This window comes from Asterias amurensis, chromosome 16 (genome assembly GCF_032118995.1).
Source record: "Asterias amurensis chromosome 16, ASM3211899v1".
Lineage (NCBI taxonomy): Eukaryota > Metazoa > Echinodermata > Asteroidea > Forcipulatida > Asteriidae > Asterias > Asterias amurensis.
This window is the reverse complement of record NC_092663.1, coordinates 10,012,729-10,027,289: the sequence shown is the minus strand read 5'-3', so window position 1 is coordinate 10,027,289 and position 14,561 is coordinate 10,012,729. Positions and strand designations below refer to the sequence as shown.

Genomic DNA, 14,561 nt, shown 5'->3' with positions numbered 1-14,561 from the left:
AGAGCTTGATAGTTTAAAACATTGTGAGAAACGGCTACCTCTGAAGTGGAGTGGTTTTCGAGAAGTTCCATGAGTTTGATTTCGAGACTTCAAGTTTAGAATTTTAGGTCCCGAAATCAAGCATCAGAATGCAAACATTATCGTGTGACAAGGGTGTTTTTTTCTTTATAGTTATCTCGCAACTCCGACGACCAACCGAGGGTCGCGTCTACTTTGACCTCTTAAAACCGAAGATAAACCGGATCGGGTTTAACTCTGTGCTGTCTGAACGCAATGGGTTTTTATTTTTACGACCACCCCCCGCTGCTCGTAAAAGTTAGACCGGTTCAGGTCTAAGTTAGTACGCTGTCTGAACATACCCATTGAAGCTGTACTTTGGTCCCAAATAGAAACCGATAAAGAACCCATGCAGTTACAAGGCATTCAAAGAATACAAAACCATAGTTTGTTTTAATACTTAGGTGTTTGTTTATTTTATTATTACAGCACAATCAAAGTTAACTGTGATTTCCATTCGACCTTAAATCAGGAAGGAAATAAACGTAGGGGATAAGTATAAGTATGTTATTTAAGACACGTGGGAAATGATAATTCATTGAATAAATAATATTAAACGCAATGAAATGGCAAAATACATTTTGCAAAATAAGCACATACAATTGTCGAATAAAAATTATTTTCAGTGTATTGAGTTTGTTTGATTGAATGTGTTTGTACATTACTGACAGTGACATAATCCTTTTTGAGGTAACGCGGTTGTAATATGACTTGCAATGTGTAGTTTGGGTGTATTCTGATCAGACAAATTTACCCAAACCTTAGAGTGTTGTAGTATTGTGTCCACCACATCTCATAATGGCTTGTACATTTTGATTTTCATGAAGAACTTTATCGTCCACGAAATCTGAGAAACGACTCATGCATGAATCGTTTCCCAAACTCTTTCGAACAACTTTTTCAAAACCAAATTACTCCGAAGGTAATCTTTTCATAAAATAGTTTTGAAAAAGTTAATCAACAGCTGCAAGGCCTCCAATCAATTAAGTTTTTTAATCTTATTTTATAGTCATTATTTTTACCAATCTAAGATCACTTTAAAGCCATTGGACCCTTTCGGTACAGAAAAAAAAAAAAACTTCACAGATTTACAAATAATTTAAAGGGTTTACAGAAGGTAATAGTGAAAGACTTCTCTTGAAATATTAGTCCATGAAATGCTTTACTTTTTGAGAAAACGGTAAAACAATATAAATTCTCGTTAACGAGAATTACGGATTTGTTATAAACACATGTCATGACACGGCGAAACGCGCGAAAACAGGAGTGGGTTTTCCCGTTATTTTCTCCCGACTCCGATGACCGATTGAGCCTAAATTTCCACAGGATTGTTATTTTATATAGCAGTTGTGATACACGAAGTGTGGGACTTGGACAATACTGTTTACCGAAAGTGTATAATGGTTTTAAGGACACTGGACACTATATTGGTAATTGTCAAAGACCAGTCTTCCTATGTATCTCAACATATGCATAAAATATCAAACCCGTGAAAATTTGAGCCCAATTGGTCATCGAAGTTGTGAGATAATATTGAAAGAAAAAACACCCTTGTCAAACGAAATTCTGTGCTTTCAGATGCTTGATTTCGAGACATCAAATTCTAAATCTGAGGTCTTGAAATCAAATTCATGGAAAATTACTTCTTTCTCGAAAACTACTCCACTTCAGAGGAAGCTGTTTTTCACAATGTTTATACCATCAACCTCTCCCCATAACTCTTTACCAAGTAAGGTTTTATGCTAATAATTATTTTGAGTAATTACCAATAGTGTCCCCTGCCTTTAAGACAGATTAAAAAATTTACATCAGCCGTGAAAACTGAACATAAATACAAATAATGTGAGAGGTGAAAATGGCCCAACGAAGTGTCGACAAAAAATAAGTGCTACATGTAGTTATCAGTTCATAGTTCAAGTTTGTTGTAAACCTACAAAATTATTTATAATCCAAAAAACACACTTTCTTCCATCTTGTCAATGCTCTACGATGAAAGCTTCTATGAATCGAAATTTCACTGTACAAATAAATTAGTGAAAACGACAAGTTGTTCATAAAGGCTAAGACATCATGTTGACTTACAGTCAGTCAAAGTGATGTCTATAATAGACCTTTCTTTTGTTACTTGGTCGGCATGATCGGCCGAATGTTAGTAAAACACTCAATCGTAACACATTTTATGTTTTAATAAATTTCAACATTTTCTGCAAACTTTCATAATAAATAAAATACCTCACGAATTTTGTTTGTTTTCAACAAAATCACCACAATTTAAAAGTAGAAATCTGTTTTTGATTTGCATTTATTGCAATCCATAGTTTTCGAACCTGGGTTGGCAATTAAACTTAGGCGTGACGTTGCAAAAGAAAGGTCTTTAATGACCAACTTACGTCGTTTTGACTAAATGTTGGTACAGTGTTACCGACTGTCCTCTTCCTCCGTATCTCCCATGTCACAACCATGTTTGATAAATACAAAATACAGTAATGGCGCCCTGCTCCACAATACAACTTACATCGACAACAAAACATTATTTAGAAGGAAAAGTGTTAGTGCAATCAAATTATTTAAAACCGCTTTTTTCTTCTGTCCGTCAACGATTTTTGGCACGCTTTGTGATAACCCTTCAGGGGTGGATTTAACAAAGGTAGTCCTTACTTAGGACTAGTCCTAGGCAATGCTATGAGATAGGACCAGTCCTAAGTTAGGATGAGTTACTGGTCCTAACTTAGGACCAGTCCTATCTCTTAACATTGCCTAGGACTAGTCCTAAGTTAGGACTACCTTTGTGAAATCCACCCCTGCCCCAGTAGGGTTATCACACAGGCCTACATTCATTAGCATCCCACCCCTCAAACAACTAATTAAAAAAATCTCAAAATAATTGGTCAAATAATGTTGAAACTATTTAATTGAATACAAAGCAGTTTACCAATGAATTTGGTTAACCATGAACAACTTCCCTTTGACCTCTTGGCACAGGTGCCATTTACTCAAATGACGTCATGTGCATCACCATATGGGATTAGCCTATAGACTGTGCAAGTCTCGCACGTAGCGAAAACGAGAACTTAATTCGAAAAAAAGTATATTTTTGTACAAAACCAAATTGTATTGAAATTATTATTTGTTAAAAAATTCTTAAAGATTATTATTTTTAACGTACGTTTTGTATAATTATTATTTTAATTCGTGTACATAATAATTGTTTTGTTTAAATTAACGTAAAAATTATACATTTATCGGAACGAGGATCGCTGTTCGACATCGACTGGGATGGTTTTTCTAATACACCCCGTTTGTGAATCACGTCCAATTGGTGCGATCATCACATAGGTTCAGCGACAACGGGAAAGCAATTGGGTAATATTCTTAATTGTTTAGAATAAACCGGAAACTGTAGGTCAAGTTTTTTTCTTTAGTTTTCTTCGTTAATTTGTTGAATTGATTTTACTTTTCTGTTTTTAATTACTTATTTTTACATTCCCAAGAGCATATTCACTTTTTAGAGTCATAACTTATGTTAAACTAAAATTATTGGCAGAACAAAATCTCCCCAACGTAAAACTCCATTAGGTTGGGACCACAATGGTCCCGGAAGTTCAATTTCTCGCGAGACTTGCACAGTCTATTGTGAACAAACAAACGTTTTTTTGTCTTGTTTGCTTTAGGTGCGACATTGCACCATCGTGTACGGCACAATGTTGAAAATAACAATAAATCAAACATAGTAATCATACAACACACATTTCTCATCTTCTTATTTAAAATGCAGCAATTTTGATGGTTAAATTAGTATTGTGTGACTCAGATAGACGTGTCGGAATTAAGCGACTTTGTCTGATCGCCGATTGGCAGCAACGTTAACAGTTGAAGAATATGAATTTTCAGCCTATCCAGCCATGGCCGAAATAATTAATTCAGACAAAGTGTATCTTGAAATTCGTTGCAGAGTGTGAGTTCGAGTCCCTTCTTGACAAATTGTGTTTTTGAGCAATATACTAATACTTTGTACTTCGGATGGGACATTAAGCCATATTAGATCCCATATGTATGGTGCATGTGAAAGAACCCAGAACACTGTTTATGGGACAGTTAGCCTATTACGCCTGGATCCACATTGCAAGCACCCTTGTTTACAGGTTTCCTAGGCATGAGAGATAAAATTACTTCTGTATGAGTCATTACCACAAAAAAAATGAATAGTTTTAATACTAGTTTCATATCTGTCGACACAACTTCACGATTTCATTCCAGTGTTCTTGTTTGATCTGCCCCTCTTCGCACTCCCTGGCTGTCAGATGTTGAAGCTCCACCGGTACCGGGCAATCCATTAACTTGATCGGTAGGATAAACTCGTCTTCCCTGGTGTATAGCTCCCGTATGGCATGGGCGATGGTGAACCTCATCCAGCTCTGGCTTCCCGGTAGAATTATAACACACCGGTGGCTCAGCTTGAGACAGTCCAAGATGTTCTTTTGAATCTCCTTGCCGAGCTGGAAATCCCTGCCCTCGATGCAGCATTTGATGTTGTGTTCCATCTCGAGCTTATTGACAAACGCCACAGCCCATCGCCTGTTTGTATCGGTGTGCCATACAAAAACATCGAAGTGGTAGGCGTATCTGTCACTGGAACCACGGGGAAGACATGTCCCTATATCTGATAACTTAGAACAGGGTCTCCAGAAGTGATAGTCCATGAGCACGCGGACAAAACCTGGCTTCTCGTTGGTGTTGTAATGCTCAAAATCATGCTGGAAGAAGACATCCAGCTGCTCTTCCTGAAGAGCTGTGTCTAGGATTTGCTTTCGGATCTCCTTCGCCTTCTGTAGTTGATTTTGGCTCCCTGCAAGGTAGTTGGCCTTCTCCAGGCAAACGGCCCACCGTCGATGAGCCAGCACTTGGTCAAAATAATCATAGTCAATAAACTGCTCGCTACTCGTGGCTCTCAAGAACATGAAGGAGGCCTTATCGTTGTCACCGAGGAGGTAATAGACGTAGCCCAAGTCTGAGATATCAGCGTGTGCCTCCTTCTTCTTCAAGGCATTCTGTAGATCCGAAGCTGCATCGTGAAGCCGATCCACTGCAGCATTCCCGTCTTCCACAGACTCTTCGTACATCTTAAGGTACATATCAGCTCGATAGCGATACCCATATCGAGACGGGAGTATGTCCAAAGACTTATCAAGCAACTGCTTGGCTTCTTCGAACCTCTTCAGTTTAACATATTCTGACCCTACCCTACGGAGTACAATCTCATGCTCTGGATGTATGCCAAGACCTTTCTCAAAACACTGCTCCGGTTTGAGGTGGTACTCAGGCTTCTCTGGAAATACTTCAGCAAGACTCCGGTGCTCCGGATCGTGGTTGACAAGGATCCCAAGGAAGACCCAAGAGAAGGCTTGGTAATCTTCTGAAAGGCTGATCGTGGCAACATTCATGAATTGTTTACAAGCATTGATGAACCCCTCTTTGATTTTAGCATCTGAGTAACAACCCGAGTTTTCCAGGGGCTCATCTGTTTCGGCGTGAAGCTTTCTCAAGTACAACATCTGGAGGTCTCGCCGGTAGAGGGCCAAGGCGTAGTCGAAAAACCACTCTGCTCGGTGTGGTCCATCACATTTACTGCCGATGGTGGCGGCTAGTTTAATGTATCTCATATACTTTAAGCATCGCTTGAACGGCTCGAAGTAACGGATAGCGTGAGCTTTGTCCGCATGAGCCCTAGCTCTCTCATAGCAGCTTGGTCTCGAAAGAATCTCAACAAGTCTATCCACAAAATGGCGGCTATCTTCTAACTTACCGATTCCTTTGGTTGTGTACGCGAGATTAGCAAGTGCGTTTAGATTATTCCCATCTTTGTCCAACACATCCTCGAAGAAGCTTTGAGCTTCATCCAACTCGTCGAGGTTATAAGCAATGAACCCTTGGAGGTTCCGTATGGCTGTGTAGTAAGTCGGCCGATCACAGAAGTCCCACTTCTCCAGGGCCAAGTTCTCCTTCTCACGTCCGAGGCGGGTTTTGTCCTTAGAGACAGGGCTCAGCTCGTGCCAGCTGAGATGACACCCCAGCGAATCGATCAAGGCCAGTATTTGTTCGTAGCGAACGTGGCAATCTGGTTTGACTGTAACGTCCATTGCTGCACACATTGTAGCCCCGGCGACCTTTCGCTATCGTGTGTACGGTAATGTCATAACGAAAGCACAACTCATCACATGTGGAAAAAACTGTAGTTAAATCTCAACACAGTTGACAAGGAATTAAGTGTCAAAATCAATCAGTGTGTTAGCAACTGTTAATCATTTTGTTTCAGATTCCAAACTCCACCGATCAGTGTTAAAAAACAACCGTTATAATATCGCTCCATGGGAATACAATGAAACGTTGCACAGAAAAATGTGCCTGCATAGTCTCACAACACATTATAATAAAAATTAGACTTGTAAAGGTCATACGTCTTAATGGTACACGTGATGATGATCATAGCAAAAGACACTAAGCGTTTTGATACGCGAGATGGCAGCAGACTTGTGTTCTTCATAAAAGCTAGCAGCAAGTTTGTTTCAGAAAAATACACGTTTACTGGGATGTTACTTTCTTGGGAAATAAAGCAATAACTCCAAATGGCCACCTTGCAAACAATTTGAAAAGAAGTTTGCGGTTAAATGAACACGTTGCCTTGGATCGGTCGAGTTGGTCCTTAAACAGCGCTCTGCAACGTTTGTTATAAAATCGATATGGTTAGAAAGATGTTGTACAAGTAGAATACAATGATCTACACAAGTATGCCTCGAAATTGCGTAGTTTTCGATTTACCTCGTCGACTTACACGGTCGGCCATTTATGGGATTCAACCACAAATGGCCGACCGTGTTAGTTGGCGACGTAAAACGAAAACCGTGCAATTTTGAGTGATACTTGTGTGGATCATTCTACTTTTAAAACATCTTTCTAACCGTATGCATTTCATATCAAACGGTTTCAAACGCTTTTCATAGACCAACTCGTCCGATCCAAGGCAACGTGTTCCTTAAAGTGTCCGGAAATAATATTAGATTTTGGTCGAAAGGCTGATACTTAAAACATAAGCATTGTTTGATATATATGAACCTTGTTTACAATAAGTGTGACCTTGTACATTCTTTGGCTAGTCTGGCAGGCAAGATACTGCACTGGTCATATGGGAAAGTTGACATTTTTGTCTTAATTTCCACACAAATCCAAGAGTTATGAAAGCAAAAGCTGGACAAGTTTTGAGATGTACCCCCTTTCATTATGTTTATCGCATGATAAAAATTGGACAGTGCAATCTCCATAAAATATAAGATTTTATGTTTTCTTCCATTGGGCTGTGTACAAATCATGCCTGCAGGAAGTCAAGGCTCTGTGGCTCTTTTGTAAACATGTGATGTCACAGGTCACATCCTCTATAGGATAGCTAGGGGCAACACCAGGCTTGTGGGTGCACACCACAGACATAAAGAACCTTTATGGGTGCATTCGTTTAGCTTCCCTGGGTCGACCCCGGTGTGTGGCGTTTTTTTTCACCAGGACGAACTTGGGTAATTATCTGCACACGTTCGTCGTGGAAAAAAAACCCACCACACCGGGGTCGACCCAGGGAAGCTAAACGAACGCACCCTATGTCTGTGGTGCACACAGGTTGCAAGGTGCACTGGCGCCCCCTCTCGGTTAGCAATTAGCAGTAAAGCACAGTATACATTTTATATGCAGTATGTTGTGATTACATTTATATAAATATAAGGCAAAGTGAAACAGTGGTTCCGTGCAAACAACTGATTCACTTGACCACATTTAAGTAAATAGTCACAGCTAGATATTGGTTTCTGTGGGGAAAACCAGACGTCACTTGTATGCATTCGTATTGAAGGCACTAGACACGTTTGCTAATGGTCAACTTGATGTTTCCCTACATATTTACATATAACTAATCTTTGAAGATTCATCTGTTAATATGAAGTTTCAATGAAGTGACGAGAGATTTTAGTGGGCTTTTCATTACCTCTTTTTTTTCTCGAACACTACGTTATTTCAGAGAGAGTCGTTTCTCATGATGTTTAAAGACAGTGGACACTATTGGTATTTTTACAGTTGGTGTATCTCAACATATGCATAAATAACAAACCTGTGAAAATTTGAGCTCAATCGGTCGTCGAAGTTGTGAGATAATAATGAAAGAAAAAACACTCTTGTCACATGAAGTTGTGTGCTTTTAGATGATTGATTTCGAGACCTCAAATTCTAAACTTGAGGTCTCGAAATCAAATTCGTGGAAAATTACTTCTTTCTCGAAAACTATGGCACTTCAGAGGGAGCTGTTTCTCACAATGTTTTATACCATCAACCTCTCCCCATTACTCGTAATCAAGAAAGGTTTTATGATGATAATTATTTTGAGTAATTACCAAGAGTGTCCACTGCCTTTAAGGCAGGCAAATAAATATTTTTGCTATGTGAAATTGACGTTCAAATAAAGCAGAGAATGTGCAAGGTGGCCGAGATTGTGGTTTTGAATGCTTTTCGAGTGCGTATGATTTTTAAGTTTTCGATATTTTTCTACTTTTTTTTTAAAGTGAAAGGGAAAGTATACATTTGTTTAATCTTGTATAAATATAGATATACAATTAAACTAACCTGTGAAACATCTAAACATGTGACATTGGCTTTTGAAATAATTTCACGTTATTTTTTAAGTACATTTATATTTACGTTAGATTTAAAAATCAATCGAACAGTTCCAAAAAACAAAGGTATGCATCGTCCTTAAAGACCTAAGTGAAAGGAAAACCTAAAAACTTCGAGGCAATTTGTGTTTGTTATATTCTTTCCCACCATTCAATAATAAACGCTTTAAATCACCAAAAACAAGGCAACGCGTATACCTTTGATCTGTTGAACCATTTTGATTGTTTTGATTCCATATTGTAGATTCATACATCAGTAAAACTAACATGTGAACACAATTCTTTTCAAAGGGTGATCTCGTTTCCGATATATCGCCGAAAACCGGAGCGAATAATGTCCACGGACATGAAGCTATTCCCTAATAGGAATACACAAACTGAGAAGCGTAACTGATAGTACGATTCTCAGATTAAATTTAATGCAGTGGACACTATTGGTTATTACTCAAAATAGATTTTAGCATAAAACCTTTCTTTATTACAAGTAATTGGGAGAGGTTGATAGTATATGAAGCATTGTGAGAAACGGCTCCCTCTGAAGTAACGTAGTTTTCGAGAAAGAAGTAATATTCCACGAATTTGATTTCGAGACCTCAGATTTAGAACTTGAGGTCTCGATATCAAGCATCTGAAAGCACGCAACTTCGCGTGACCATGGTGTGACAGGTTTTTTTTTCTTTCATGATTAGTATCTCGCGACTTCGACGACCGATTTAGCTAAAATTTTCACAGGTTTGTTATTTTATGCATATGTTGAGATACACCAAGTGAGAAGACGTGTCTTTGACAATTACCAATAGTGTCCAGTGTCTTTAGGGGCAAATTGTTGCTCTATGTTTTTACATAACCGCATTACTTCGAAGTGAAACCTTTCTCAAAATGCTGAGCTATTATCGGAAGCCGAAGAAGGATCACCAATAGTATTTATTTCCTTGAAGCGTGACTTGTTCACAGGGTAAGCCCTAAAAGTAAATCACGCTGTCGTCATGTTGGTCATGTTCTATGTTTCCACTGTAGCGATTGCTAGCATTCTTTGCGCAAACATGGCACCAGACTATTGTTTCGTCCACAGACTATAAAGGCCGTGTCCGAATTGGCGACTTCGGCTACAGCTACGGCTAGGGCGCGCGCGTCTGCATTTCATAAGAAACGGTTACAAACGCTTTTTATAGACCAACTCGTCCGATCCAAGGTAACTTGTTCCTTTAAGTATCTCCGCCAGTGTATCAGTTTAGGCCACCTACCTAGTAGTTTTACCCTCTCGCACCTTTATCGCACCTTCTGGGTGTGTTAAGTTCGCAACTCGTATCAGTTACCGACAGTGTTAGGCCGTGTCCGAAACGTCGACTTCGGCTACAGCTACGGCTAGATCGCGCGCGTCTGCCTATTCTTCAACACTGGTAGACGCGCTGATCTAGACGTAGCTGTAGCCGAAGTCGTCGTTTCGGACACGGCCTTATTGTCAAGTGTTGTCTGAAGTTTCTTTCTTTTCATCATGACATCAACTGTACGTTCTAAAATGGTACAATGCCTCGTTTTCTCCACGGTTTGAGAGATCGGGGAAAGATTTCCATATTCTGCCACCACCTTTTCACTCATTTTTACCAAAAGGGAATATCTCATTTTGAGTAAATCAGGTACTAATTTATCTCATATTGAATGAAAAAGTGGTGGCAGGATACGGCATTTTTTCTGAGATTGGTTTTGTCCGACCTCCCACTGGGACTCGCATCTCGTACTTCGACCAGACCAAAGCTCTATGACCATCCGAGTGTAATCTCATAGAGCTACTTTAAACAGAAAATAGTAATATATACTCACAGACTCACAAAACCGTTAATGTTGAAGAAAATACTAGTAATAATATACTCACATATCCGTTAGTGTTGAGGCTCATGGCGCAAGAACTGCACGTAGGCCTACAATTCCAGTAACCAGGCAGTGTTCATTCTGTCATAGAGCTAGGACCCAGCTCTATGATTCTGTAAACCCATCTACCTCAGCTCCATGGGGTGGCGAACATACACAGCATGTACTGACGAATTAAACATTGCAGCAAACCAAACTATACATGAACTATCTTTGACCTCACATGGATGTGTTTTCGCAGTTGTTTAAAAACAATGGCCGATTCAACGGAAACATTTATTGGTAACATGCCGGTACTCATATAGAAGCCTATTACAGTATGTACGATAACAGTCCTGCCCACACACGTCGTGACCGGGAATCGAACCAATGCCTCTACGCGCCAAGTACACGTTGGTGCTGTATATGTAGCATTGTGTTCTTTGTAAGCCTTCATTGTGTTCTGGGAATTTCAGAACTGTTTACATAGCTTTAGGGGGTCGTTGCTTCTGAACAATAAGCATTTTTATACCTCCTAGGTTAAAGTATGGGAACATTTTTTTGTTGGAATGTAGGCCTACAACTTTCACAGGTTTGTTATTTTATGCATATGTTGGCATACCAAGTGAGAAGACTGGTCTGTGACAATTGTGTCCTTTGCCTTTTATACACACCGGTTTAAGGGTAAAACAAATTATGCGTATTTGTTTGTCCCGATGCAAAAATAACATTTTTAAGAAACTAACACTCACCTCCCAACCTCACGTCAAATCAATAAACACACCATTGACAACAAGTGACTTCATTTTGTTAACTGACCCTTGATTTATTATTCACCAACAATAACCAATTGACTTTAAGGCACTGGACGCTATTGGTAATTACTCAAAATAACTGTTATCATAAAAACTTACTTGGTAACAAGCAATGGAGAGCTGTTGATAGTATAAAACATTGTGAGAAATGGCTCTCTCTCTGAAGTAACGTACTTTCACTAAAATATTTGAATTGAATTCTAGACCTCAGCTAAGGTCTCGAATTCAAGGCATCTGAAAGCACACAATTTGTGCGACAAGGGTGTTTTTTCTTCCATTATTCTCTCGCAGCTTCGACGACCAATTGTGTTCAAATTTTCACAGGTTTGTTATTTTATGCATATATGTTGAGATAGACAAGGGAGGAGACTGGTCTTTGACAATTACCAATAGTGTCCAGTGTATATACAGTGCCTTAATATTAATGGGTAACTTAATACACAACAATCAACAGTCATTAAGAGTTGAGAGGAATGTATACACAATCATTTTGACCATAATCACTGTAACATTTTGTAGGCAAATAGAGGGGTGCATTTTCGCGGACGTAACCAACAACTGTTTCAGTTGAACTTGACGTTGGTTGATCACTGGCCATTGACCGAAACAGTAATTGGTATAGCCGCGAAAACGCACCCAGAAGAAAATCTTACTACAACAAGAACTTCATTTAACATTTCAAACGTCATGCACATTACTACCTAACTTTTTTTGAAGTTAAAACTGTAAAAAAATTGTTCTCATTTTAGTGGCGAGTTAAAAAGCAGAATGGTCTGTACAGACTGTTCTGTACAGCCGCCAAAAAATGTACACAACAATTTTAAAACCTCAAAGTTCCATGTTGAGACTTGGCCAAATATAGCTTATAGACCGTACCGCAAATACTCGGTACGTGCGCTTCAGACGAGGAACGAGGTGCATGCTGGTCTAGCTAGCGACCAAGTTTGATCTCAAGCTAGACCAGCATGCACCTCATTCAGTAGTTAGCGCTTGCGCAATGGGTATCTGCGAAGAGGTCTATTGCAAAAGTTGGTTATTTGACTCAGAAAACACAATCCATTTAAAACCATCACTAAATGGTGCACCGCCAGGGTTTTAAAAAAACAATCCTTCATCGCCGCCAGCAGCGGAAGAACAAAAAATATATACAAATACAATAAAGACCCCTTGAATAATAATGATGTCATAAGCCAAACAGCGCCCTCAACGGGTGTCAATGAATACCTTTCGACCTGGTTGGTAAACAAACCGCGCTGGTCAGCATGGACGGTCAAATGTTGGCTAAAACATCTTGTTAACAGATCAATAGGACAAAATTCAACATTTTACATCACCTAAATTACCTCACATGATTGGTTGTTTTGTTTCTAGCAAACTCAACCCTATTTTTCGAATATTTGTACAAACTGTGCTTTTGTTTTGCATTTATGGCTTTCCACAGTTTTCCAGCCTCAGTTGGCAAAAACTCGGGTTGTGACGTTGCACTAAAAAGGTCTATCATTGGCTGAGAGTTGCACGCAGCGCGTACACCACTGTATGACTCTACCTGAGGCGGCCACTGCATGCAAGGGGTCTGTCTTTACATGAAATAAATATTTATAAAGACCTTAATAATACTATTCTACAATAACATTTCATGACTCAACATTAAAAAACTAAATATATATTTATAATTATGTACAGTCGTTGGCCGCCATGAACGGTAAACTATTTACACACCTCAAACATAAAATAAAAAATATATTTAAAGGGAGGGTATACTTTTGGTAGTTCTTTAAACAAAATTACTTGTTTGTAACCACTGATAAAAACGACACCCTTTGAAGTAATGACGTTTAGAGAAAAGGGTAATTTTTACATCAACAGTTTAATCAGAAAAAGGCCTTACTCATGTATCTCATAGTGTTCTATTGAACAAGGATGTTGTTTCCCTTTCATTATTTTCTAGCAACTTCGAGGACCAATTGAGTCAAATTTTCACATGAATTTTATAAAGCATAATGTTTGGATACATCAAAGGAGGATACTGGCCTTTAGAAATTACAAAAAGTATACCCTACTAGGTTTTGTAAAAAATCAAGCAATTAAACAAAAACAAACAAACATTATTCTACAAATATAATTTTGTACAAAAAATCAAGCAATTAAACTAACACACGAAACATTATTCTACAAATATAATTTTCAAAGCAAAACAGCTACCGGTGATGAATGTGCCACAAATCGCATAACACTCAGCTAAAACACTTTCGGTTGTTTTTCTTTCCCGTTTACAGGGCACGAAATAAAGAGAACGTAGACATTCAGTTGCCTCAAGCCCAAAGTATAACCTTTAGTCCATACTTCCTTCTTTGGTAACAGAACGACAACGAATTTATTGGAATCCTGGGGTGGATTTCACTAGTCCTAACCTAGGACTAGTCATAGGCAATGCTAAGAGATAGGACCAGTCCTAAGTTAGGATGAGTTACTGGTCCTAACTTAGGACTGGTCCTATCTCTTAGCATTGCATAGGACTAGTCCTAAGTTAGGACAACCTTTGTGAAATCCACCCCAGTGTTGAAAAACCCATGCGGTTAAATCTCCGTCTGCATATACCAGAAACAGACACAATTTCACTTACAGTTATGGTAAATAATTATTAATTGGGTGACAGTACTTTTCAACGATTACATCTTTACAAAATTATACACAAGTTCAACTTTGTCATGAGGAAAAGTAGGACTTGCAAAGTCAAAATAACCACAAAGCTAAGGTGCACGAATCTCTGACGTAAACTAAACACATTATTTGCATTCGATATTTTCACGAGCATGTGACCACCTAATTTGGTGACTCTTTTTGCAGGATGTTAACAAAATAATAGAATGTGGACATGTTGTTAAACTTCAGTCGCTTTCAAAGTATGATAAAACTTTCCACAACGATTATTTTGTCAACTCTTCCAATCCTGTCTTTAAAGGCAGGGGTCACTATTGGTAGTTACTCAAAACAATTATTTGCATAAAACCTTATACTTGGTAACGAGTAATGGGGAGCTGTTGATAGCATAAAACCTTGTGAGCAACTTCCCTCTGAAGTGACGTAGTTTTCGAGAAAGACGTAATATTCCACGCCACGATGTTGATTTCGAGAC

General features: G+C 38.8%; 1 protein-coding gene across 1 annotated transcript; it reads right to left on the bottom strand.

Moving 5' to 3' along the window:
• Nucleotides 1–473: 473 nt before the first annotated feature.
• On the bottom strand, nucleotides 474–6,431 carry LOC139949148 (tetratricopeptide repeat protein 22-like). The gene has a single exon (XM_071947549.1). It carries the CDS (start codon nucleotides 6,204–6,206, stop codon nucleotides 4,278–4,280), a length of 1,929 nt encoding a protein of 642 aa, XP_071803650.1. The 5' UTR covers nucleotides 6,207–6,431; the 3' UTR covers nucleotides 474–4,277.
• Between the last annotated feature and the right edge of the window lie 8,130 nt (nucleotides 6,432–14,561).